This window comes from Gambusia affinis, linkage group LG10 (genome assembly GCF_019740435.1).
Source record: "Gambusia affinis linkage group LG10, SWU_Gaff_1.0, whole genome shotgun sequence".
NCBI classification, from domain to species: Eukaryota; Metazoa; Chordata; class Actinopteri; order Cyprinodontiformes; family Poeciliidae; genus Gambusia; species Gambusia affinis.
Genome location: NC_057877.1, coordinates 8,963,933 through 8,988,624, shown reverse-complemented (window position 1 = coordinate 8,988,624; position 24,692 = coordinate 8,963,933). Strand labels below are relative to the sequence as shown.

The 24,692-nt window shown below is 40.1% G+C and overlaps 2 protein-coding genes across 3 annotated transcripts in view; both read right to left on the bottom strand.

Annotated features, from left to right (window-relative positions):
* Positions 1-157: 157 nt before the first annotated feature.
* On the bottom strand, positions 158-5,990 carry ubxn6 (UBX domain protein 6). 2 transcript variants are annotated; one of them, XM_044129064.1, is made up of 11 exons: positions 5,786-5,990; positions 5,303-5,457; positions 4,236-4,300; positions 4,025-4,147; positions 3,794-3,891; positions 3,553-3,628; positions 3,367-3,451; positions 2,803-3,022; positions 2,458-2,588; positions 2,184-2,332; positions 158-1,996 (listed from the first exon to the last, which is right to left on the bottom strand). In XM_044129064.1, exons 1-11 carry the CDS (start codon positions 5,866-5,868, stop codon positions 1,868-1,870), a joined length of 1,314 nt encoding a protein of 437 aa, XP_043984999.1. In that variant the 5' UTR covers positions 5,869-5,990; the 3' UTR covers positions 158-1,867. The 2 variants fall into 2 exon arrangements, with proteins under 2 accessions (XP_043984999.1, XP_043984998.1); XM_044129063.1 differs by having other exon boundaries at positions 5,303-5,460; positions 5,786-5,985.
* Positions 5,991-6,975: 985 nt separating this feature from the next.
* LOC122838423 (dynein axonemal heavy chain 8-like) overlaps positions 6,976-24,692 on the bottom strand; it is a 39,438-nt gene continuing 21,721 nt past the window's right edge. The window contains exons 50-92 of the mRNA XM_044129066.1: positions 24,049-24,290; positions 23,797-23,937; positions 23,485-23,716; positions 22,991-23,133; positions 22,764-22,898; positions 22,537-22,659; positions 22,218-22,431; positions 22,018-22,127; positions 21,773-21,936; positions 21,501-21,690; positions 21,290-21,412; positions 21,081-21,211; positions 20,526-20,679; positions 20,212-20,376; positions 19,803-20,029; positions 19,579-19,697; positions 19,288-19,391; positions 18,446-18,622; positions 18,068-18,235; positions 17,729-17,944; positions 17,105-17,242; positions 16,555-16,682; positions 16,265-16,433; positions 16,024-16,179; positions 15,776-15,931; positions 14,906-15,088; positions 14,658-14,763; positions 14,325-14,577; positions 14,025-14,215; positions 13,823-13,944; positions 13,639-13,754; positions 13,331-13,533; positions 12,177-12,250; positions 10,648-10,800; positions 10,399-10,554; positions 9,322-9,438; positions 9,140-9,241; positions 8,888-9,048; positions 8,627-8,783; positions 8,383-8,535; positions 8,056-8,245; positions 7,526-7,647; positions 6,976-7,401 (exon numbers count right to left, since the gene is read on the bottom strand). Coding sequence (XP_043985001.1) covers positions 7,114-7,401; positions 7,526-7,647; positions 8,056-8,245; positions 8,383-8,535; positions 8,627-8,783; positions 8,888-9,048; positions 9,140-9,241; positions 9,322-9,438; positions 10,399-10,554; positions 10,648-10,800; positions 12,177-12,250; positions 13,331-13,533; positions 13,639-13,754; positions 13,823-13,944; positions 14,025-14,215; positions 14,325-14,577; positions 14,658-14,763; positions 14,906-15,088; positions 15,776-15,931; positions 16,024-16,179; positions 16,265-16,433; positions 16,555-16,682; positions 17,105-17,242; positions 17,729-17,944; positions 18,068-18,235; positions 18,446-18,622; positions 19,288-19,391; positions 19,579-19,697; positions 19,803-20,029; positions 20,212-20,376; positions 20,526-20,679; positions 21,081-21,211; positions 21,290-21,412; positions 21,501-21,690; positions 21,773-21,936; positions 22,018-22,127; positions 22,218-22,431; positions 22,537-22,659; positions 22,764-22,898; positions 22,991-23,133; positions 23,485-23,716; positions 23,797-23,937; positions 24,049-24,290 — 6,872 coding nt within the window. The 3' untranslated portion in view covers positions 6,976-7,113. The remainder of the gene's footprint in view (positions 7,402-7,525; positions 7,648-8,055; positions 8,246-8,382; positions 8,536-8,626; positions 8,784-8,887; positions 9,049-9,139; positions 9,242-9,321; positions 9,439-10,398; positions 10,555-10,647; positions 10,801-12,176; positions 12,251-13,330; positions 13,534-13,638; positions 13,755-13,822; positions 13,945-14,024; positions 14,216-14,324; positions 14,578-14,657; positions 14,764-14,905; positions 15,089-15,775; positions 15,932-16,023; positions 16,180-16,264; positions 16,434-16,554; positions 16,683-17,104; positions 17,243-17,728; positions 17,945-18,067; positions 18,236-18,445; positions 18,623-19,287; positions 19,392-19,578; positions 19,698-19,802; positions 20,030-20,211; positions 20,377-20,525; positions 20,680-21,080; positions 21,212-21,289; positions 21,413-21,500; positions 21,691-21,772; positions 21,937-22,017; positions 22,128-22,217; positions 22,432-22,536; positions 22,660-22,763; positions 22,899-22,990; positions 23,134-23,484; positions 23,717-23,796; positions 23,938-24,048; positions 24,291-24,692) is intronic.

Here is a 24,692-nt window from a genome sequence, read left to right as displayed (position 1 = left end):
GTAATGGTCTATCAGTCTGAATGATGAGAGGTAGAAAGTTATCCACACCAATCATTAGCAAAACAATCCAACCTGCAAGTTATAAGGTGGAAGACTGAAATGTGGAGATGTGATTTTCATTTTGTATTGTAGAGAGAGAGGAATCTCAGAGTGAAGATGTTTTTCTTCTTGAACTCAAAGTTAACGGAAAATAAAAAGCGACACCTGAGTTGAGGTGAGGCAGTAAAACATAAATATACTGTCGCAGCTCTACTTGGTGATTGTTCCCACACATTTAATGTAAACCCTCAACAAACACAAGACTTCAAGGAAGAATCACAATGTTCAAAAAAACACATTTCAGGAAAAAAAAGCAAAATTAATGTTGGAAACAACATAAGCTTTACTGATAATCCATAATAGTTTGTGGATTATTATTGTTTATCCCCTTCGTGGCCATAATGAACAGAGTATTATTACAAAATAAACCCATCTTTTGTCTTAAATGTTCCTTCAAAGTTCCTTCATTCGTGGCCATAATGAACAGAGTATTATTACAAAATAAACCCATCTTTTGTCTTAAATATTCCTTCAAAGTGCTTTAAACAACTAAAGTACAGGTATGTCTCAATCAATTAAATTATTCTTCAGTGATTTTAAAATTCAGGAAGTCAGGCTCTTACTCTGCAGGTCCAACACACATCAGCTGATTATTTCAGGCATTTATTTTTAAGTTTGATAATTATGTCTCGCAGCTCGTGAAAAACCAAAAATTCAGTTTCCGGAAAAAAAAATCAATATTTTTTTTTTTCCCTTTAAATACAGAATTAATTTGTTTGGGGAGATTCAAGACATGACAGAGACCAAAGCAATTGACCCAAATAAATTACAAAAAATTACATTTATCAATTTATTTGGGAATTAAGAAATTGGAGTGTGGAGGGCAGACTGGCGATGCCCAAAATCAAAGATGCTTCAGGAAAGAGTTTCCACAGTTAGTGATGATTTAAGGTTTTATGAAGTCGAAAGTCAGTGGAAAAAAATTAAAAATAATATATATATATATTAGAAAGTTACTTCAGTAGGCAGACATTTCCATCAACATACATTTTGAAAGCTTTAATGTCAATAGAAACTAAATTTGCGGTTTTCATAGCTGCAAGCTTTAATTAACCGAAATGAATCAAACCTTTTGAAGGTTTCTCTAGTTTATTAAGATGCACAAGCGAACAGCGTGACGTTAAGTACTGCTATTAAACGCTCCGCGTTCGTCCGGTCGATATATATAAAAACAATATTTGACTTCTGATTCATCAAAAGTCTCGTGCTCCAACCGAGGCTGCAGAATCTGCTGTACAACACAGGAAAGAGCGGCACGCCACGGCCCAGCGGACGACAAACAAGCAGCAGGAGCTCACGCGGGCGGAGTCACGTGACGAGTTCACACAGCCGACACGGAGTTCACCTTTCACTTTGAACACTGACGAAAGAAAGCGGTCGCTTCGAGACTTCCATTAAACCACCGAACCGAACCATGCAACTTCTACAATGAGCCGAGACACTGAGGGGGGGAAACGTAGACAAACATGTCCGTTACATGTTAGTAGTGTCTCTCCTTTAATACAAATGGCTGCTGAGACATGTCGGAGGGCGACTGCGTCCCCGCATGGAGAGAGAGAGAGAGAGAGAGAGAGACAAAGAGACAGAGAGGGGTAGGTTTAAAACAAATCCCTTAGGGTGAAGTTGCCGCCGCGCTGCTATCTTCAACTTTAAGTAGAATTTGTAAAAATAAATACAGCACTACTCCAAGGGGCAACTTCACCTCAGCAACCAGTGAGGAAGAGGGAGGAGGTAGCAGAGGTCAGAGGGCGCCGTCTCCCCACTCCGCTCAGCTCAGGGTTTGAATTCTCTCCAGCAGCTCCGGTTTGAGGAGGGCGGCGGAGCTCTTCCCGCCTGCAGCGGCAATGTCGGCCTGCACGGCTGCATCCCAGGCAAACGTGAGCAGGGCAGCGGGGACCTGGAATAATAATAATAATAATAATAATAATAATAATAATAGAGTTTAAAACACATCCCTCCTACTTTTTTTCTCCTTAAGTGGCCTTATACATAAATAAAAACCATAGGCTATATTTAAAAAGGTACACACTGCAGATTTAAGTGTGTTTAGCATCGCTTGTTTCCGTCTTGAACCTTCAACTCACCAAGTTACATTCGACCAGAGTGACCTCCTCAGACTCCTCCAGCTTTTGCCCTCCGGGGGCGATGAGCTCAAACGGCTGCCAGCCGTCCACCAGAGACTCCCGGACGAATTCAAAGAGTGCCGGCAGACGGTCCCAGGCGTAAAACGTGGCTGGAAAAGACGTCACGCATGAATACTTTATTGATTCTAAAGGGAAATTAAACGCTGTAACTCATTTTGCCTGTCAGTGCAGCCACTAACACTAAGCTGCTCACTGAGGCCTGGCTGCTGCTTACCTTGCAGCAGGTTCCCGTCAGGCAGTCTGACTCTGAGCAGGGTGTAGTTGTATTTCCTCCTCTCCCTCTGCTCCTCCTTCTCCCTCATGGCTTTCGTGCGAAGCATGGCGTTCTTCTCCACCAGTTCAGTTCTGGGCAAAAAATAAGCAGCAAGTGAAATAATCTGCCGGTGGAGCTAGCACCTTTTTCACCAACGCCAAGGAATTGTCGACTTCAAACGAGCTCCTACTTCTTGCTGAAAAATTACTTGTAAGTCAGTTTCGTTGCATTTCAAGTGCACTAACATATTCGCACCAGAAGCTAGATACGTGGAAAGATTTAGTGTTTTGTTTGCAGTGATGTCACCTCTGCTGCTGCTCCTTCTTCAGCTCCTCCGCCGACAGATTGTAGAACTCGGGCGGCAGCTCAAAGCGCTGCGCGTTGGGAGACGGTCGGAAAGCCTGAGGCTGCCGGTCCAGCTGGGCCCTGACCGGCTCTCCCCTCTGAAGGCGGTCCCTCCGCTCCTTCATCAGCTCCAGGGCGTCGTCACTCTGCTCCGGCAACACCAGGAACTCCTCCTCCTCCTCTGATGCCCGTCAAACGTAAACACGGGTCACAAAATGTAGACACTGACTAAGCGTTGCTGTTATGCAAGTCGAATTTTTAAAGGTTTTTGGTTTTATTTTAGGGTATCAGAGTATACAAAGAGTGAATGTGAAAACACATTAGACTCTTTTTTTTTGTTTGTTTGTTTGTTTGTTTTGGAACACTCTGCATCAGTTTTTCATTCGACTTCACTAAAGCGGACCATTTTGTGTTAGTCTATCGCAGAAAATACATGTTTGTGGTTGAAACCTGACAGACTGTGAAAAGTTAAAAGCTGTGAAAACTTTTTAAGGCACTGGGATGAAAACAGCAGGAGAAATTCACCTTGGCCCTCAACAGGAAGCATAACACTTATAAAGCCCACAGCCTGCAGGAACTCCCGACTGCCCTCCACAGGACGTACTTTTTCCTGTAACAAATTGAGGAGCGATTTTGAAAATGTTTAAAAATGATTTAAATTTTTTTTTTTTTCACATTTTCCTAGTTCTGAACGTTTGGCTTTGAGCTCACCTGGAACACCTTGTTGCTAACTTTTATCTTTCTGTATTTCTCCTCTGATGGATTCTTACATATATTGTCAACATACCTGTAAAAAAAACAAACAAAAAAAACAAAAGTAAAATCAAATAAGCTTTTAAAAACAATTATAAGGTAAAAGAGAGACTGGTATGTGGGGTAGTAGCAGGGAAAATGGATAAGGTAAAATGTGAACATATATAAGCCTAAATAACATAATATATTCAAGATTTACTTGCTGATGATGTCCACAGCTGCCTTCACTTTCTCTCTGTCTTTGTTGAATGTGTGGACCATCATGACAGAAGCCTCGACGTCATCCTCCTCGAAGCGCTGACGGTAAAAACAGACGCCGTGTTTTGCCAACAGCACCAGCAGGATTACGTTTAATCTCGTTCTAAATCCCCTTATAACATTCAGAAAAACATCAGGCATGTTGTGGTTTCAAAGAGTTGAGGACACGTACCATCAGAATGGCCTCTTTAATGTGCACCTCCCTCTGACTCTTGGTTAGCGTGGCTCCGGTGAGAGGGCAGGTGAAGTAAACGCCGGACACAGAGAGGCAGGCCGGGTCTTTCACTTTGGATCCCTGGAACAGAAATGACTGTCAATAACACTTTTTGCTCATTAAATGAAGTGCCAAAACCAAGACGAACGCATTACAAGCCTGGACGTACCTCGGCTGTGACTGCATTTTCCTTCTCAGCCAGAGCTGCTGCCTCCGCCTCCAGTTCTCGCTTAACTGTGAAGCAAAGAAAACTGGTATTATTTAACCAGATTCTTGCAAGACTAAACAAAATCTAAGCGTTTAGTGTTTGCTTTACTGTACATAGTAGCTGTGTACACTTCAGTCAACGCTGTGATTTAAAGAGGTGTGTGTGTGTGTGTGTGTGTGTGCGCGCCGCAAGTTCTCATCATAATTCAGACTCTAGACTGCTGCTAAATAATAGCAGATCTTTTCATAATATATTTATATTTGCATCTTCTGAAGGTTTTTACAACAGGTTTTATGCAGAGTGCTCAGTAAATTTCATGACAGTTGCTAAAGGGTAACTAAAAAAAGAACTACTTTTAAAATATGGATGCTGCAATATAGAATAAATTTATGTTCCTGACAGTTGGATGGATGAACAGATTGGCAGATGAAAGAACAGAGGGGCGGAGAGACAGATGCACCATTAGATAGATGGAAGAATAGATGAAAGGCTGGAGGGATAGTATGATGCGAAGTCTTTTTCCTTGCTAATTTCCTGACATTTAAGAATAATCATATATGAATTTTATTCCTATCAAATCTTTAAATTATAAGCAGGGGATGCAGTAAGCAGCTGGCAGATGTATCCATTGCTACAAATAATCAAACATACACTAAAGGAACGATGGAATTGAATTTAGGCAATTATGTTTATTTTTGTTTTAAAAAGGAATTGCATTATTTATTTAAATGTATCTCTAATACTGTATATATATATATATATATATATATATATATATATATATATATATATATATATATATATATATATATATAGATATATATATATATATATATATATATATAAAAGGTTTAAGTGGCAAAATAAAATTTCAAAAAATCCCAAGAATGTGACAATTTTTGTATTTGGTTAATCATCAGAATAATCAACACAATAATCCATTTGCTAAAACAATCATTAGTTGCATTAGCTGCTGTATTAACCAAAGCGGTACTCGGGAGCTGGGTTCAGGGCAGCGCGTTTCTCACCCTGGTTCCTGATAGCGTCCTGGGAGGTGTGCACCTTGGGCCGCTGCTGCTGCTCGATGCGGGCCAGGGCCGCGGCCCCTGCCATCTGCGCTCCTTCGCTGGGAGAATGCCGACTCTGCTTAGTGCTGGAGCTGCTCGGAGCCACTGCAGGCTTGCTGCTGAAGCGATCACCAACATGTCATGAGTTCAGGTCAGACCTCCATGAGTTACAACATGTAAGTAAGTTAATTACAACACAGATGACAGCACTGTTTCGTCTTTTAGTTATCAGGTGGCTTCTTTATTTAGCGATCTAAGCTTGTTGATGGATTATCTGCTGGTCAAAGTTAGCTGGGCGTTTCCCACCGTCTTTGCATTACATTAGTTATCTACTCGCAGATTTAAAAAATGCACTAGAAAGCCAACATATAAATTGTTTGTGTTTATTTTATTTTTTTTAATCAATAGTTAGCACCACAGAAAGCAATAAATCGTTATATTTGCCTTGCATCTTCCGTTAACTTCTTCCCGGGTCCTGCAGATTTAAATTTTATGTCCTTTTTAAAGTCCTCAAATAACTTCTTCATCTTCTGTAGTTGTCAATTAAAGAAAAAAACATCAGAAATAAAATATCCGCAGCTCTACAGCAGCAAGCTACACTTAGCTAGGAGGTGGAGAAGAACCAAAACAAAATCCATTAGAAAAAAAAAAAAACACAGCTTCCGCCTCACGAAATAGTTACGTCGCCCCCTTGTGGTAGGGAATAGACCTAACTCTTAAAGAGAAAACCAGTCTTTACATGCGTATAGCGTTTAAATAAAAGCTATTATTGAAGGTCAAATTAGAAACAACAACATAAAACGTTTAATAGCTTCATTTCGATATTTGTTTCAGAAGGAACTTTCAAACCTTCCTTCCCCGGTTCCTCTTCCTCATTCTTGTTATTAGGCATCTTGTTTTGTATCCGCAACAGAGTGACGTTGCTCTGTCGGTTCATTGGAATATGTTTTCAAACTCCTATTTCACAATTTGCTTTGGTAAAATGACAAACTTCAATATGTTTTACTCTAAACTGCATGTGACAGACCAACATGCAGTATTTCATACTGTGAAGGAGAAGAAAAAGGATTTCTCTAAATTCTTTACATGTACAAATCTGAAAAGCAATGGTGTAAACATTAAACTCACTCTCTCCACTCTGACACCCCAAAATGAAAATTATCAAATTATTCTATTTGACATCACAAAAGGGGCAAAAATTGAACTTCTATATATACTTCTACTTCACAATAATGCAGTACATTACTTGACAAATACAGAATTTGCCATTAAAATATATTAACTTTTGTGGTTGTAGTATGAGCTAAAGGGCATTAAAACTTTTTAAACATTAGATATTAGACTATGATTTACCACTGTGACCTTTTCTTTTTATTATCCCACTTTAATGTCTGACCAATGACAGCGCCTGTGTAACGTAATAGCACATAAAAGTCCCAGTCCTGGCCTGTGCGCCTAGGAAGATTTACCCTAGGAAAGGTGGGATAAACAGAAACAGAACCAGAGAGATGTTTTTGTGTGAAACTCCAAGAAGAGCAGCAGTTTCTAAAACACCCACATCCCCTTATTCGCTTGTAATTTTTTAACAACTACACCACCTAATCGAAATGAATGAAATCTTTCAAAAAATAAAATATGCTTTCAGACAAATGTTTATTTACTGATTCAGAACAACAACAAAAAAAAGGTATCCAGCATTGCCTGAGAGACAAATGTCAATAGGCACGTAGTTACTGAACACCTAGAAGGCATTAAGAAGACGCAGCCTATGTTTATGTAATGTCGCAGAGCAGAGCGACCCCGCGCATGATCCAGTGATCTGGTGACAGGACGGTCGGCAACGCCACTGCTGTGATGTAGTTCTGGTCTGTTCGTCTCGATTTCTTGTAGATTGGACAGCTGTAAAGCTTAGGGTCAAGGGGCGTGGTGGATCTGATGGCAAACATGTGGATCACGGGCATGGGTGTGAACAACACTTTGGGCGAGGGCTCGCTAAGATGGATGTTCTTTCTGTTCCAGCCGGCACCTTCCAGGTACAAACCGTGGACGTAAACTCCCTCCTGTCGAGGAAACGAAGTTGATAACAAAGTAGGTTTTGGTTTAGTTTAGTTTAGTTTAGATTTGCAGATACATCTGCTGTTATTGCTCCTCACAGCTATGACTGCTGGACAGAAAGAAACTCACCGTGGGTGGGGCAGTGATTTCATCCCTTGCCTTTTTCAAAACTTTGTTGTTAAGTGTGACGGTGTCCAAAGCCCAGCCTTTGTTGGCCCTGGTTACTTCTTGCCTCATGGCTGTGAGAAAACCTGTAGACATTACAGGGTGTTGGCATCAGTCAGTCAATTAACCAACCACATAATGGATTTTTAACATGTAAAGGAAAAAACTCTGTCTTGAATGTGGGGGCGGGAAAATGAGCTGCATGGACTTCCAAGCCTGAAAGAACAGAATGATGGAGCGCTTTGTGTGGTGTTTGACAATTATTATAGTCAGAAATTTGTAGCGAGTGTGTGGGCATTAAATGGACATATGCTGCAATGTCCTATGAAGAGTTTTCAGGAGTTCTGCACTTGAGTTATTTTCTTAAATGTTCTGGCAAGAGAAAACGTTCTCCTTCTCACCACCTTGTAGACAAGAAATGTGGAATATTTTCTAGTTATTTTCTAATTAGTCACAACGTCAGTGTAAATCTGCGTCAGCATAATAAATCCCACCCTGTGGATTAAAGAACCCAGTCATCCAGAAGGTTTTTGGTCTGCCTTCAGACACCCAGCTGTCAAACTGCTTGTTTCTCTCAAGGAGTTCAGTGAACCAGAAGCCCAACGTGGAAGACTCCCAGGACATGTTCTTCCACAGGCTGGGAACACGGGCATCAAAAATGTTGTCCAAGGCGTCACGGAGGTTCTAGGAAAGAAAGTAGAGCTCAGCGGGAAGCTCATTTCCATGCTGTGGAAATGAGCTTAAATGTAAAGTGTTTGCAGTTGTCCTTCAAAGAATATATGCTGAAATGAACAAAAAGTGTTTAGAAACAGAAGTCTTACATCGCTCATGATTATTGTGCCATCTATAGCCAACTTCAGGTCCATCAGACTAGTGCGCACCACGGTGATTATTCTCTGCATTCGATCCACTTCCTGACGCAGGAAGATAATCATCGGGTTTAGAGCGCCCATCTTCTGCAACCTGGCTTTGACCTTCATTCAAGCAGATACACATTTCAGATTTCGTGGATAAAAGAACTAGTGCAATAAAAAAAAAAAAAAAAAAAAAAAGATTAAACCTGACCTCATGTGGCACATAATCGTCAGGCAACTTCTCCAACATGTCTTCTGCCATGTGGTAAACAATGGACTCTCGAGTTGCACCTGAGCCTCCTCCGCTTTCCTTTGGCTGAATATTGGTGATCGTGTCCAACACTTCAGCGGACGTGTTTGCCTGATATCTATGAAATGTTGAAAATGCAGCAGAAATGTGACGCTAGCCATGTCAGACGTTGGGTTTTTGCTCTTAACGGGGACGGCGCTTCACATAAATTCAGGATCTTACGTGATATCGGCATTAGAATGCAGGCCCAGCGCTTCGGGTGCGTCAAGAGGAGGTAAGCTCTGGATGTAGTGCATGTACTCCTCCACTGTCTCACAAACAGGAATTCTGTAGCCCGTGTAGAAGACAAATGATGGGTCTAGCATCTTCTTACTGAACCACACCTGTAGTTAAAAGCATATAGTCTTACATATTTCATAAATGTTACTACAGTGGACTTGTAGGAACTAATTAAGACAAGACTGGGAGTAGTACACGAGCAAAACACTTCAGCAGGCGTTTATCGTAGTCGTCTGTGACCCTTCCTCCGTATTGCACTTCAGCTAGCATGTATCGCACCGTTACCCATGAAACATCCTGCGGAGGGAAAAAAAGGACAAACCAATGAATTCGGCAGAGACCTTCAGACGTTTGGACCGTTTTTGATTCATCCATACCTGCTTGGGCCCACAATCATCCAAGTGTCTCTCAACAAACTCCACGCTAGCGGAGAAATCGGCCGAGTTGAACTCGTAAGGTATGTTCCAGCCCAAAGGCCCAAATTTGCGTCGTTCCTGTGACAAAAACCCAACAACTTTAAATTCCCCTCACTGACTAGAACATAGAAAATCAGAAACTGCATACATCTTTCAAAAAAAATCTTAGATGTTAAATAGTCATTGTTTTTTTTTTGCTTTTTTTAAGAATGCAAGTACTACATTCTACTGGAATACTCAAAACATTGATTTACTTTAATATCTAGGGATACATTATCACATTATCTAGTTACAAATTTATAGCTCCACTAACAAGACAAAAGAAAAAAAAAAACATTTAAAATTTTACTCTAAAGCAGTTGTTTCCAAACCGGCTCATCAAGCATCTGCCCCGCATGTTTTCAGTCTCTTTGCTTCCAAACTCCTGACTTAAATGAATTAACAGGCTGCTGCAGCATTTGGTGGGTGTAGAGGACGTCATGCAGTCATTTGAATCAAGTGTGCTGGAACAGAGATACATCTAAAATATGCAGACCAGGAGTGCTTGAAGATCATATTTGGAAACCACTGCTCTAAAGTATAACATTTTTTCAACCCAATTTTCCCAATAAAGGCATTTTCAATGCCTTTAAACATGTCAAACCATGTTGTGCTTTTATTAAGCATATTTTTGGTTCTCGCCAGTCTGCATCTATTATTACAAGAGTATCATTGACATATTAAGTTGAGAATGTATTTTTATAACAACAGTCATATTATTACAAGAATAAAGTTGAAATAACATGAGAATAAAGTTATAATATTTCAAGTACAAGTCACAATGTTATGACAATAAAGTCGTATTATTACGACTTCATCCTTGTGTCATTTTGACTTTATTCTCGTAATTTAGTATTTGTCATTTTCTTAACCTGGCCCTAATGCTCTGTCGTATATTAAGCTCAATAAAAAGCTTAATAAATCACAGAAATGCTTAATAAAAAAATAAAAAAAAGAAGGAAAAAAAGAAAAGCAGCAATGTCGTTTGAAGACAATCACCTGCACAGCAGTGTGAAGAAAGGCCACTCCGTACAGCAAGGGCTTCCACATGGGCAGGTTGCTCGCTTCCAGCTGGTGCTGTGAGATTCCTGCAAATGTTCGTTTCAAGCCAGCACGTATTCCCTGTGGCGGATCGTTGGTAAACTTTATAGAAGACTAAATGGACAAAGAGGAGAAGGATATTTGTGTACTATAGTAGTTGTGTGTAAGTTACCAGTAGGTCAGAATGCAACGTTTACTCTGTGTTACCTGCAGGAGTGTAATGGAGAACTTATTGTGTGGTTCTGTGGTGATCCACACTCTGAAAGTCTCATGCACGTCCTCGGTTACTGTGACCGTTTCAAGCAGCTCATCCATGAACTCTAACCCCAGGTGACAATTCTGCAGAAGGACCCAGCCTCCCTGTACGACAGATCAAGTTAAATGTTCAACAATCTGGCTTAAATAGCTTGAAAACTGTCATGACGTGTCGTAGGTTTGAAGTTGGACCCAAATGCAGAGATACGGATACGCGGCAAATGAATTTGAAGGTTTTAATGAAAAAGTTATGACAAGTCAAACTTACAAAGGCAACTGATAACCAGGGTAGGAATAAAAAGTATAGGAAACAGCAAGGAGATACAAGGATTGCTGAGCTCAAGGAGGTTTTGTTCGCTCAGGTGTGGTTAAAACCTGTTTATGTACTACAGGCTGCAATTTGTCAGGACATGGTGAGGGGCAGGGGGGAAACAACAGGAAAGGAAACACTTATTTTAGCCTTGGGTTAGAGTCGTGCAGCCGCGAAGGCAAAATTTCACCGCCAACAGTATACCAACTAGCACAGCGCTCTGCAACGTGCGCTTTTGCAAGGAGGCTTACAACAAAAGCGACCCGAATGAATACGAGTACCAGTTGATTTCAACTGGTACTGCAGTTGAAATCAACTGCAGTACCACCATGACACAGCAGAGGCAGCGAGGGGAAGAAAGACGCTCATGAAGAGCAGAGACAACAACAAAGCCAGAGTCCCAGCTTTGACCTGGAAGAGGGTTTGTGGAGAGAGTTATAAAGTTTTCCAGTGGTATGAATTTTTTTGAGCCGCTGCTATACAAAGGCTCCAACATGAGTTTAAAGTGAAAGATTCACTTTAAGTTAAAATTTTCAGTCCGTCCCTTTAGATATGACAAATCGTCAGTGTCAATAAGAGCAGAAATAGCAAATTCACCAATCAGACAAACAACAGAAAAGAAATGTTGAAAGAGAGCAGTAAAATCATCTCCTGGAAGTGCTAACTGAACCCTACAAATTATATATTGTCCAAAACAAATGGCATTAGATATTTAAAATTTTAATTTAAAACTTTTTAAGACCGTTATGACTGGAATTTAAGACGCACCTCCACAGAAATGTACGAATGCTGCCCAGTCAATTCTTGATAAATTTTCACTTACCCACGATGGACTTAAAAAACCTAGTTAGCTGGTTAGAACGACCACAGCTAGTTACCAGTAGCCTCAAACGCCTTGAGTCACAGAACACATTGACGTACGAGTGCAACAAACTTGTACGACATAAAATATGAGACAAACTTGTTCTGTCAAGACTAAATTTAAGACCAGTGATTAACATACTTGAGGCCAACTTACTTATCAAAAATAAAATTTAATGCACTAATTTTAGACACATGAGTTTAATAACTTTTAAGGCTGTGTGTTATGCATTGGCTCTACAGCAGCACTGTAACAGCTAAAGTCCGTTAGGGGGAACTGAAGACAACATCCCACATAGAATATATATACCTCCGTCATTGATGTCTTGATAAGCTTCCTTGCGTGGACCTCTTGTCCTTGTCCCATTGATATTGCTCTGCAGTCTATAAAACACAATATGTTCATGGGCAAAACTTCATCCGACTTTATTTGCATTGCAGTGTTCTAGTTTTATTACCCACTCATCAATCTTTAATCAATCAGGTCATCAAGTTTATTTGTAAAGCACGTTTCATCAGCACCTCAAACTATTATGCAAAGTTCAAGGCGCTTTGCATAATAAAGACAGAAAATTACAAAATCATAGTTAATGTCACGACGCGTAGGACAGTGTGACTTCTGTCGTATTCAGACTGCATACATGTTGGCCTTGGGCACTCGCTTATTACGTTTGCAGGTTGCTTAAAAGTAAAAGGACTGTGGCTGCAATTAAAGATGATTTTAGTTATTGATTAATCCTTGATTATTCTGCCGACTAATCAAAAAGACTTTCCTTTTAGCCTTTTTTATACATTAGAAATACATCAAACGATGCAAATAAATAATTTAGCTCCTTAAATAAGAAAATGAAAACTTTATTGCCTAAAATGCAACAAAACAGAATTCCTTTTGTGTACATTTGATCATTCGTAGAAAAGAGCTAAAAGCTAAAAACACACCTTTAACATCAACATGTGAAAAGTTTCGTAGGGCTAATCTATTCATTATTTATGGAATAACCCAATTAGTAAGCAGATAGCAAAAGGTGTTCAATAATAATTATGTTTTTACAGAACTTCAACTGGATGGAGCTAAAACTATGACACTTGAAGAGTTTAAGGTAGAGCATTTTTAACGTACATATATTTTCGTATATTTTAGGCTGCTCTGAGAACTTTGTTCTTTTAGCAAATGCACTTTTCTTTTAGTCTGTGTACTGCAGTTAAGGATTAACCCATTACTAAATTAGTTGGTGATTATTTCAATTTTCAATTCATCATAATTAATCCGATTAATCATGTCAGCCCCGACAAGGAATCGACTTGAAGTTGTAAAAATGTTATGGCTAAAAAGCCTAGGAAAGAGTAAAGGCAGGAGTTATTTTTCTAAGTGTAAATGTGGTCAAAATAATCTTATGACATGCTGTTTTACGGATAATACAGGAAGCTAAAAATATCCACTTCTAACAGGAGAGGAGGACTCACCAAGTTCGAGTCTTTTGGCAAGGGCTTCAATTTGATCTGTAGGATCGGAGCCCATAGAGAGGAAGCAAATTAGGGGCGTGCGAACGTCACTTTCCTCCCATGTGCCATGAAGATTCAAGATCACAGGTTCGGCAAATCTGGCGCCCATTGAATCCTCTACGTACTTCAAGGCTTGAGACAAGGTTCGATCAGGGCACCAAGATCTGCAGTATGAAGTGTGATAACTGTTGTATTTCTTGTTTGAATGCATACAGAAGAGGGAAAGCCACAAAAAAAAAAAAGAAAAAAGAAATAAAAAAAAATCCCACCTTATCAGCAAAAGTTTGTGGAAGACGTCGACATAGTTGTATCCATCAGGAATGACACCTTCCTCTGGGGCATCAAGATTTAGCCAATGTTTCCAGGTTTTCTCACTTTGGGACACCTACAAAATGCACCACTATCAGCAGCGATACAGTATAAGCTACACAAGATTCAGGTGTAGGGCCTTGCCTGGTGTAGGATATTAGCAAACTGTGTCAGTTTGCTGAGTTCCACCAAGTTCAGCCACACCATATCCAGTATCCATTTAAATGGCTTCGGAGGACAGGTCTTCAAGTCTAGAGCTGCACCACCTATATGTGTTTCCAGAGATATTATTACTATATTATAACAGGATATTATAACAAATAGACTAGCTAGTGACTGTTTATACCTTTAATCAGTATCTGAAACTTGCTGTGTTCGATTTTGTTATTCTGCAAGTCAATCTTAAGGGCCAACAAGAGCGTGAAGACAAACTTGTGGTTTTCATAAAGGCCTCTGATTGTGTATTTGAACACCTCAAAAGTCAAATATTCAATGATGTTTGCAATTCGAGTTTGGGTTTTGGAGGACTTTTCAGACCTGCAAAGGCACAGTGAATAAATATCAGCAATAAAATGTATCGTTTTTAAACGCATGTGCTAAACGCATAAGGTTTGCTGTGCAAAAACCAGTCCTGGCGAAGGCTTACCTTTCAAGGGATATATCGAATACTTTGAGGAACTGACCCAGGGAGGTCTGGTACATGACATTGACCATGCTCATTTCTGTGATGAGGAAGTAAAGAATGCTGCCGCGAGAGGCAACGGGACGATATTCCGCCTGAGCCAAATTGATTTTTGCCTCAGCTTCTGCCGCCACACTTAACTTCTCACTAACTTTAGCAGCAGTTTGCTTAGTTGTTCGCAGGATGCCAATCATGGACTCATCATCAACCAGGGAACCTTTAGTCAGAAAAGCGCAGACAATCCATCAGGAACGAGTCAAAACTCTCAGGAGAAGTGTGCGCCAACAGCTGTACTACCTTTAGTGGAGCTGAGTTTGTACAGCAGGTTGTCTTCCAGTTCCTGCATCCTTCTCTTATTGGCAGTTACGTCCTCCATTAGCTTCAATCTTTCTGCTTCTAGTTCCTGTTCGACAAAAATCCAACCAAAGATCAGTGTGTGTTACAGCAATGGTCTAGTAAGAATAACAACTTTTTTTTTTTTTTTTTTTATCAGCGATACATTTTAAAATGGAATAGAAATGCTAATAAACAAAGCATGCACTCACTTGTTTCTCCTTGAGGATGACTCGCCCCAGCAGCTGGTTCTCCAGACCTTTCATGTTGACTGTGAAATCAATGATAGACGTCCTGGCACTGACTTCTGGGGTGTATGCTGGGTTAGGCAGTTTGGTGGTTATATACAGCCTGAAACCGTCCATTATACTTATCTCTTTGTCTCCGACTTTAACCTAAACCGAGATGGATCAAAGAAGCCAAGAGTGGAAACATTTTTATAGTTTGTCTGCTGCTCTAGGTAACTTTTATAAAAATGTTTTGGTTTTTTTGTTCTGCATATTTTGTAAAACTTTTACTATGTCATGACAGTATAACAAGAGACAGAATCTGAAAAATAGGCCTCCTCTGCTAGGTTCTACTGCCATCTAGAGAAATGCAGCGCTCCCAGTCAGAACCAACCAATCAGAGCCAGGTGGGTTTTAGAACTGCTAAGTAAGCTGGTGAAAGTCCTGCAGAGAAAGAACTTAGTTTTACAGGAAAACTGTCTATCTGCTGTCATCGGCCATGCTAAAGAGCGAGCGCATTCAAAGAAGGCTCTGCTGTGAGGAAGAGGCTGTACAGCAGCAGAGGGTAAGGGGGAGGGTCTGAGGAGCACATACACAAGGTAGATTAGCAGCGCTGATAACCTCCTCCTGGCTCTGTTTGGTTGATTCTGACTGACAGGGCCAGGAGGAGCTATCTACAGCTAATTCTCTAGATAGCTGTTGGATCACAGGGAGGAGGCAGAGGACATCCAGTTTTTCACAGCTGACCCATCTCATATTACAGAAAGTTTTCATAAGTGTGTAAAAGACATGGAAAAAAAAAAATAAAAGTTACCAATTGCAGATATAATTCACATAATCATGATAGCTGAGTACCTTATAACTAGTCCCAGATTTAATGAAGTTTTTCTCAAGCACGTTGTCCAGGGCTGGGTCAAGCTCTTCAAATATATCTGCAATGAGCAGCGGTCGCCCCAAAGACAGACAATCTTCCAAATGTGTACGGAAGAACTTGTGGTTGAGGGATGTGACCTGGACAAGAGATCAGAGTTTCCCTAATCAAGGTGACCAAAGCAGCTAACAAAGTGGGGGGAAAATCAACACAATTTGATGTGGCTGTTTACTTGAAGCTCATTTTCCGCTTCTTTTTTTTTAATCCATGCCCTTCCTTGTGTCTGGGGATCTATAAGGAGGGGAAATCTTGTTGCTTTGGTGACAACGATGCCATTCTGAACGGACAAGTCATCTCCTGGAAGTCCCTGGAGGTTCCACTCGCTTATCTTAAAGACGAACAGGAAAGCTTAAGTGGACTTTGTCTGCAACTAGTAATGATGTAAAATAAAACCGGATGCTCGCTATCCTTACAGTCGGAGGATCCACCAGGGCAGAGATAATGTTGAGATTTTCTGAGAAGGGGATTTTGTCATTCAGGAGCTCTGCCTGCCAGTCCTTCAGCAACTTGTCGCGGTAACTTTGATTGAATGGCCCGCAGTATGAAAGGAAGCCAGTAAGCTGGAGCACATCCCCAACAAGTCTAAGAGAAAAAGAAAAGTTCATTTATTTTCTATTTAACGCAATCGGTATTATCAAATAAGCCCCTGCCCTTGTAACAATACACTTTATAAAGGGAAGACCATATTTTCTTTGCGACCTGCCTGTTTATTTGAGATTTAAACTCTTTGCTCTGCTCTGTCCAGCGAACCTTCTCTCCACTAAGTCCGTCTATCAAGGCAGATGCAGCCTGCATTTTATTCCTACACATCTCTGCGTCATCCAACAGGTCCTGAGCACAAAACAATAGTTGTCTAAGGGGGAATTTTTCGGCCATAGTTCAAGAGCACACATTTTCGGTCTGAAAGCAGGATTTCATGTCCTTTGTTCTCAAAAAGACAAGTTTTGAGGTTTGAGAAAGCGCAGTGAATATTTGAAAAAGAGCTAAAGTTTTGAGAACAAGCATTGCAAGTTTTGAGAAGAAAGACATGAAGCCCATCTTTCAAACTGAAAATGTAAGTATTAAACGTTTTGGGAACAAAAGACACAAAGTTCTGTTTTCAGTCTGAAAATGTGTGCTCTTGGTTTAAGGCAGAAAAATTCCCCCACATATATAGTGTAATATATATATATATATATTACACTATATATATATATATATATATATATATTACACTGTTAAATGCAAACTTTATTTTGAAGAGTAGATAATACCTGTTTCTCCTTCATGGCAGCATCACATTTAGCCTTCACTTTATCAAACTCTGCTTGCTTTTCAGCCAGCGTGGCCTCAGCGTTGTGTAGCTCATTATTAGCTAAGTTCAGGCGGTTCTCTTGAATGGCCAGGTTGGCCTGGGCAAAAAAACAACAGCACAACTTAAGAAATAACAGCAGGCTGTAGGGAATACCAGATCTTCTTTTAGTCCAAGTCTATTTTTTTTTATACATAACATCGAATAAACACTATACACTCCTTGAACATTTCAACATTTTGTCATAACATCCACAAACTAATGTATTTTAAGGTAAAACTACTTTCAGATATAAGAACAGAAGTCTAGTTGCTTGTTACTTAAACATTTGAGATTAAATGCATTTTATTCAAATTTTATGTGATAATTCTTCACAAAATAGTACATAATAATCAAGTGAGAGGAAAAATTCTGTAAAACACGAAAGCCCTGCATAATTTTCCAATTATGCACTACTTAGAAATGGAACATCGCGTAAGGTCTGGATACAATAAAGTCCTATTTGTGGTTCAAAAGGTAGGGATCACTTTTGGAAGCCAATACCCTTAAAATAATAAGTAAAAGCAGAAAATATTCAAAAACAAACCTTGAGTGGCAAAACCTCCTTGTTGATGGAAAAGAACGAGGCCATGGCACGCGTCCATGCGAGCAGACCAGCCACGTTGCCGCACGCTTTCATGGCACACTCCATAGTGTAGTCCTCCATTTCAAAGTATGGCTGAAGCAGTTCGACTGTTTCATCGTTGATTTGGTCCTTGGGGAATTGCTGAAGGGAGGTCAAGAACCCAGGACTACTCAGGAGCTAAAGAGCAGAAAAAAAAAATTCCCATTTGCAAAGATAACCAAAAGGTAACTTCCTAATGCTATTAGTGGACCAGTGTTGTATGCCTTTAATGTTGTTTAAAAAGAGCACTTTTCCTTTTACCTTCATTGCTTCTATCCAGGAGGGCTTTATGCAGCGCCGTTCAGGATCAACAGTAACCGTGTCTAACTTTTTGGTGAATAAAATCAGGACACAGTCCATAATCCTCATGATCAAATGAGGAGGCTTAGCAAGTTTTCTCACTGTAGCAATGTCAGCTGGTTTGATGGTCTGTAAAAAACAAAACATTAGCACAACGCTCAAGTTGTAGATATACAAATCAGTTCAGGTGCAGAAAACATAGTCTGTCTTTCAGTCGTACAATAATAACCAGACTATTAGTGTGAACACCTCATTTGACAAAAGAAAAAGAAAAAGATAATCTGTCAAGAGTGAGTCAGTTGTGAAGAGAGTCCCCAGTTTAAGTCACAGAGATCTCACATTCAGTGCAGCTGTTGCTTCTTCCAAAGCTGGCCTGGCTGCCTCCAGTTTGCCCTCAGCTACGGCTTTCTCCTTCTCAATTCCATCCACAAGTCTCTGGGCTTTGTCTCTCACAACCTGGACCTCATTCTTCACTTTGGTAGCTGCTTCAGCACTAACTGTCACCTCTGCTAACACCTAGTTTTAAATGCAAAAAACAAAAGTCACGTGACATGAAATTAAAACCTCAGCAAAAGTTTTTTTTATCTACATAGTCGTCTACAAGATACAACCTTAATAAACGATGATGAAAGACCCCGATAAATAAATAAATAAATAAATTGCAATAATTTATCTATATTTTAATAATAGACATATCCAAACTAACAATTTAAAAGTATTTGAAAACATTTAAGACAGTTGCCTTGTAGAGGGCAAATGCCTTGTTTTTGAGAACTTGGGCACCTTGCAGCTGGCCATAAACTTCTCTGAAGCTAAATCTAAATTAGTAAACCAGCCTATAACAAAATAGCTTTAAAAAAAACAACAAAAGCATTGCTGTAAGTGCCCAGGTGAAGTTCTGGTACATGAAACGCTGTTAAGACATCTATATTTGAAGAATCTCAGTTTATCATTCCAACATTGTGAAGCGGAGTAGGTAAAAATGATTACATTGCAACGTGGCGGCATTATAGATTGATTAATACGCGAGAAAAACTACTTAAAGTTACTGCTGCTGATGCGGTGTGTTCAGCAAGCCATAAATCAGAGGCTGTACTTAGCCCTTACGATGACAGACAACCACTATGTGTACATTTTTCTGTTTCTGCAGGGCACAAGAGGTCGGCCTGTTCATCATTTACCTCATCTGCTTTGATAGATGCTACAGCCAGCTCTTTTTCCTTCACTTCAAGATCTTTTGATAGTTGGGCCACAGACTCACTGGCCTCCTTCAGTTTTCCTAAACCTGTAAGTATTAATAAAAATCCTTCCTGAGTCATTTAAAAAAAACAAAACAAACTTTTAGCAGTATTTATACATGCAAATCTGAATAAATTAAAATGTCTTCTAGAAGTTCAAAAGCTGAAGCTCATGCATAATAAATCCTGTTAATTAGAAAGTAGCAGGCTAGCCTAGCTTCCTAAACGTCTTACCAACATTCATGCGCTCCGCCAGAGTGTTTATGAAGTCGTGCTTCTCAGTATATAATGATTTATAACCATTTATGAAAGAGAGGTAAGACTTTGGGGTCACGTGAGTTCTTCTGCGGAAGCTGAAAAATGAGCAAAACTTTGAGATCATGCACTTTACCAACAAATATTTCAAAAACACGTAAAGTAAATGTTTTTTGTGTGAATGTAAGAGACAAACGTAAAACCTTTCAAAGTAACTTTCACAAGCAGAAGATACTCTGTCGTGGTAAGTTCCCATGGTGGCCATCATTGCAGTCTTGACAGTAGAAGAACAAACCATTGGGAACTCTGACAGTAAGTAGGTGGATACAGCTACCAGGGCCTCACTGGGCCAAGGGCTGTACCAGTCCATTGTACAGCCAGATATCAAGCCTGGAAACTTCTGACACCTGGACCGAAACTTCTGTCCCACCTATTTAAAAAAACAAAACAAAACAAAACCCCAAAGAAAAACCATTTGGAATGAAATGAAAACAATTTAGTGCTATAGTTTTCAAATAATATGAGAAACAACAAAAATAAGATAACATTTTTTTAAAGATTTTGAAAAGTCTGTTGCTTTTGATTAACAAATGGACATTTATTTTAACTTACTGGTGAGAAGCAAAGAACAACATGCAGATTCTTTTTCGCTCGCGCTATAAAGAACTCATAAAGGTTGTCAAAGGTTGGTGGGGTGCGAGGAAACTCCTTTTTCATGATCCCAACGAGGTTTTGGGTGATCTCTTGAATCTCATCTTTTGCAAAAAGATTGGAGACCTGCAGACAGGTTTATTTAGCATAAAATCAACAGGACTGAAAACAAAAAAACCTACATTTTAGAATCTGAAATTCTCTTAGAGGGTTAAAGTACTTGACATGAAACTTCAAAAATATTCCAAGGTTGTGTAAATATGGCGGGATCTCACCTCTCCTGAAGAAAGCACGTTGTTCAGGTGTTCGAGGAAGGCTTCATCTTTGATTTCGTTGTCGGTGAAAACGAAGGTGATGCCTTTGCCGTCACCTCCAGCTACTTTGTACAACAGTTTGATGTCATCGTTGAAATTATTCATGTTGTACGATCTTTCGAAAAGCAAACAACAAATATTCAGGAATAGTCTTGCATTTGGGAGGAAGAACTGCTCAGTGCTTGCAGCAGTAGACAAGTATAGAACTTGTACCCCTCTGCCCTCCAGTTGGACTAAAACAGAGGCGTCTACGTTTTTTTTTTTTTGTCACATAGGCCAAAATTGAGTCTAAAGTATTTGCGGGCCAAGAAAATCACAATGTTGTTTTTTTTTTTGTTTGTTTTGTTTTTTACAGTATGGATGTTATTCATCGTGGATCCAGGACTTAAAAGGAATGTAACAAATTTGTTGCTCGACTGAACAAATTTATTTTCAGAAGTAGGGACAGGATTTGGGTCACTTTCTTCGAAAACACTTGATGTATTCTGCCAAGTTTAAAATGTTTGCTGTTTTCACCTGGTCAGCGTGATCTGGAAGACTCTGTATCCAGCTATGAATGAAGCCAGCCGAGCAAGACTTTGTTTCCCGGATCCTCCAACACCCACAAGCAGAGCATTTCCGTTGTCAGTGCGAATAATTCGTGAAACCTAAAGAAAGACAACGCTAAAGTTAGCATTGTCCAATAAGCTTCCATTGAAAGACTTGATGCTGGTTTTAAATCTAACCTTGACAAGGTGAGTCATTGCATCTTTGAAGAAAACCAGATCGAGGCTCATGCCTTTTATCATCTCATTGTGCTGAGCCTGATACATCTTCAGCTTGTCTGATAAGAACTCAAAATCTGGCACCTAAGAAATTGTTAGTTCACACAGTTCATGGGTGACGGTTTGCATCTTACAACTCCACCAAGAACGGCAATTAAAAGCGACTTCATACCAGTTCATAAATCTTAGGTGCATCAAAAGTGGCATCCTCGTCTTCTTCTCCTGTCGGCTCAGGTGCATCGCGGAGGAAGTCCACAAAATATGGCTCAGGATGAAGTCCATTGATAAGATTCGAATCAATGTCTTGGATCGCGCGACATAATTTCTCCTCAAACCACTCTTTGTCTTTCTCGTTAATAAACCTGCAATGAAACTATATCTTAGGGCTTTTTTTTCTAACTTTTGGCTTTCAAGTAGGGATCCAGAGAAAGTGAGCACACTTACCTGTCTGCTATCACCCTTGTACATTCACTCTTAAAAAGAGCCAACAGTGTGGGGATGTTGTAACACTCCGGTGCTTTGACGTTTAACATTCCTTGCCAAATTCTGGACAAATCCCTCAGATTGAAGATGTAGTGGAACTTTGATGGTGTGGGGAGCATTTTAATCTTAACGTGACAACATCACACAGTGTAACATCAGTATTAATAAAACAGCTTCCTATGTTAAAACTCAAACAAGGTACTGACCTTTGTCCACTGCCAGAGAATCCGTCCAGCAGGCACTAGACGTTTGACCATCTCTGTTACACTCTGTTTGAAATGCCTGCATTCATGGAAATATCCGCAGCCAATTATACCTAAACAAAAAGGAATCGGCAAAATGTTAAATGTCCAAAATGAAATAAAATGAAAGAAATAAATGCGATGAAAGCCCTCCCGAAAGCTACCGAAGATCTTGTCGATGGAGTTGTTGGATGGCAGAGTGCAGTTAAAGATTGTAAACTGCCTCTTCAGTCTTTCTGGGACGTCGTTTCTTCCACCACCAGGGTGAATCATGGCAGCCAGAATCTGTACATCTTCAACAATCGTGAAATCTCCAGGTTTGTCAAGATTGTACATGCCGCTCATTTCCATCATCTGGCGCACAATCTCGTTGGTGATCTGCTCGGACAATGGCGTTAAAAGAAAAAAAAAAGAAGAAAGAATTCCGTATTTCTGAACTGACTCGGCAGGAAACACTCGAAAAGAGGCAAATATTTGCAAGACCTGATCTCCCCATTTGTTGACAACAGGCATGTTTATGTCGTCAACGAAAACAGTCATTCGTCGTCCACCTGGTGGTCCGTAGGTGCTGCCAATTCGTTTCTCAATGTAGCTTTCAATTGTTCGCTGGAAGTAGAAAACGAGCATGTTTAAAAATAAAGAACAAAAAAAACAAAGAACTAGTAGAAATTCAACCATAACGTAAAAAAAATATATATATTAGACTTAACCTGAAACATTACGGGCTCAGTGGCAGAAGAGAAATTCAGCGATTTGAAGAGGTCTGTCTCAGGATCAAACTTCTTTGCATAGGCTTTGATCATCACTGTCTTAGCTGTGCCTTGCTCCCCAATGAGCAGAACAGCCTAAATGTGTCAAATATAGTTGGATTACACCCAGAGATATATAAAAACAGATTTGTAGGGGGGGGGGGCCTTTTAAAAGCAGCTGGTATTACCTTGCGTTGCTTTGCAATAGTTTCTAGCAAGAACGAGGTTCTTGTGTTGTCCACATTTGGCACGAGAATGGAAGTGTAGTCGGGCACGTCGTCGGTTGGATAGATATACTCCCCAACGTGATTGTTCCAGTGACACCATTCTCCTAAAACAAAAGTTGGCATCCACACATTTAAACCTCACTTGATTGTACAAATGAAAAAGTACATTTTACAATTTTCCAAACAGAGTTACAAGCTACTGCTTCTAGACTACTAGAAAGTGTGTTCTTGTGAGCAAGTAAAAATCGATGGATTTTGTTGATACATTAACCTTTAAGATTGTAGGAACCTGAAATCTATCCCAGCCAGTGTAAGTAAAAGGCAGGAACACTGGAGAAACAGACATCCGTGACTCCACAGGGAGTAATTTGACAAAAATGCAAAGACCAAAAACAATGGTGGTCACACATTCATGCCACACATCCACACAACTTATTTTACATACTCCAGCTTACCGTTATTGTCGACCATGTATTCAAATATCGTCTCTCCTTCCTTTGTCTTAGGCAAATCAATCTTGCTTTCATGACCTCTCATGTACTCTTCTAGTTGGTCCCTGCCGTCTAACTCCAAAATGGCTCCAACGCTCCACATCAGACAAAAGACAAAGATGCGCTCAAGGTGCTTGCTTCCGGCAAAGCCGGGTACTTCCTTGGCTGGCAGAAAACCTTCCAGTAGGTTAACCGACTGAAGGAAAAGAAGTTTATCCAAATGAGCGTAAAGCATTATGCTAAATTACCTTGTGATTGTTTCTTCGAAATACATACCTGCATGATATAGTTGCACTCCAAAAGATCCATTTTAGGTTTAAGATTTTGCTTCATGAACAAGTAAAGGTCAGCAAATATTTTGTCATATAAACTCAAAATGCTTTGTGCTTCGCTTGCGCTGCGTTTTTTGGCCCACCCCTACAAAATAAAGACCTTTTTCAACAAATCAATCCACTTGTTATGTGTCATTGTTTCCCTTTAGGTTTTATGAACATACAGTTGCTATGATTTGAATAAAATAAACTGTACCTGGAGTATTGGTTGCCAGCTGAGAGCAGAGGAGCTCATGAACACCATACCGACCCGGGAGACGGTGGCAGGAGAGGCATTATCCATGTTGTGCACCTCGAACACCAGCTTGCAGGTTGGTGACATAGTGATGCGGTCTCCGTTAGCGAGGGTCAGAGTTTTGTTATCGTCCAGCACAGAGTTCAGGTTCTCAATCCATATGGCATCCACGGGGCCATCTAAAACAATCCATATGGCTTCCCCTAAAAATATACAAGTCGCAATCTATACTTAGTTGTTTTCTTAAGTTGATTATGTAACGTGTCTTCTAGGTGTTTAGTTATACCACCCTGTGATGGACTGGCGACCTGTCCAGGGTGACCCCACCTATCGCCCATTGACTGCTGGAATTCAAGAAAAATCAAAGTGAAGGGGCAAATGTGGTGGGAGTTTATCCCGTAATTGGTGGGTTGTTGGCCTGAGTGGCACAACGTTCGTCTCCATCGCTGTGTCCTTGAGCAAAACACTTCACCCACCCTGCCAACTGGAGGTGGTGAGAGGGCCCGGTGGTGCTAGTGCAGCGTGTGAATGTGTGGATGAATGACTGAATGTAGTGTGAAGTGCTTTGGGGTCCTGTGGACTAGAAAAAGCGCTATAATAGCGAG

Coding starts and splice junctions, on each gene's coding strand:
- ubxn6 (XM_044129063.1), bottom strand. CDS start 5,868: ATGAAGAAGTTATTTGAGGACTTTAAAAAGGACATAAAATTTAAATCT. Junction 3,892..4,024: donor TTAAAGAGGCCATTCTGATG/GTACGTGTCCTC, acceptor TTTTACCGTCAG/CGCTTCGAGGAGGATGACGT. Junction 3,023..3,366: donor GCTTCCTGTTGAGGGCCAAG/GTGAATTTCTCC, acceptor GACGGGCATCAG/AGGAGGAGGAGGAGTTCCTG.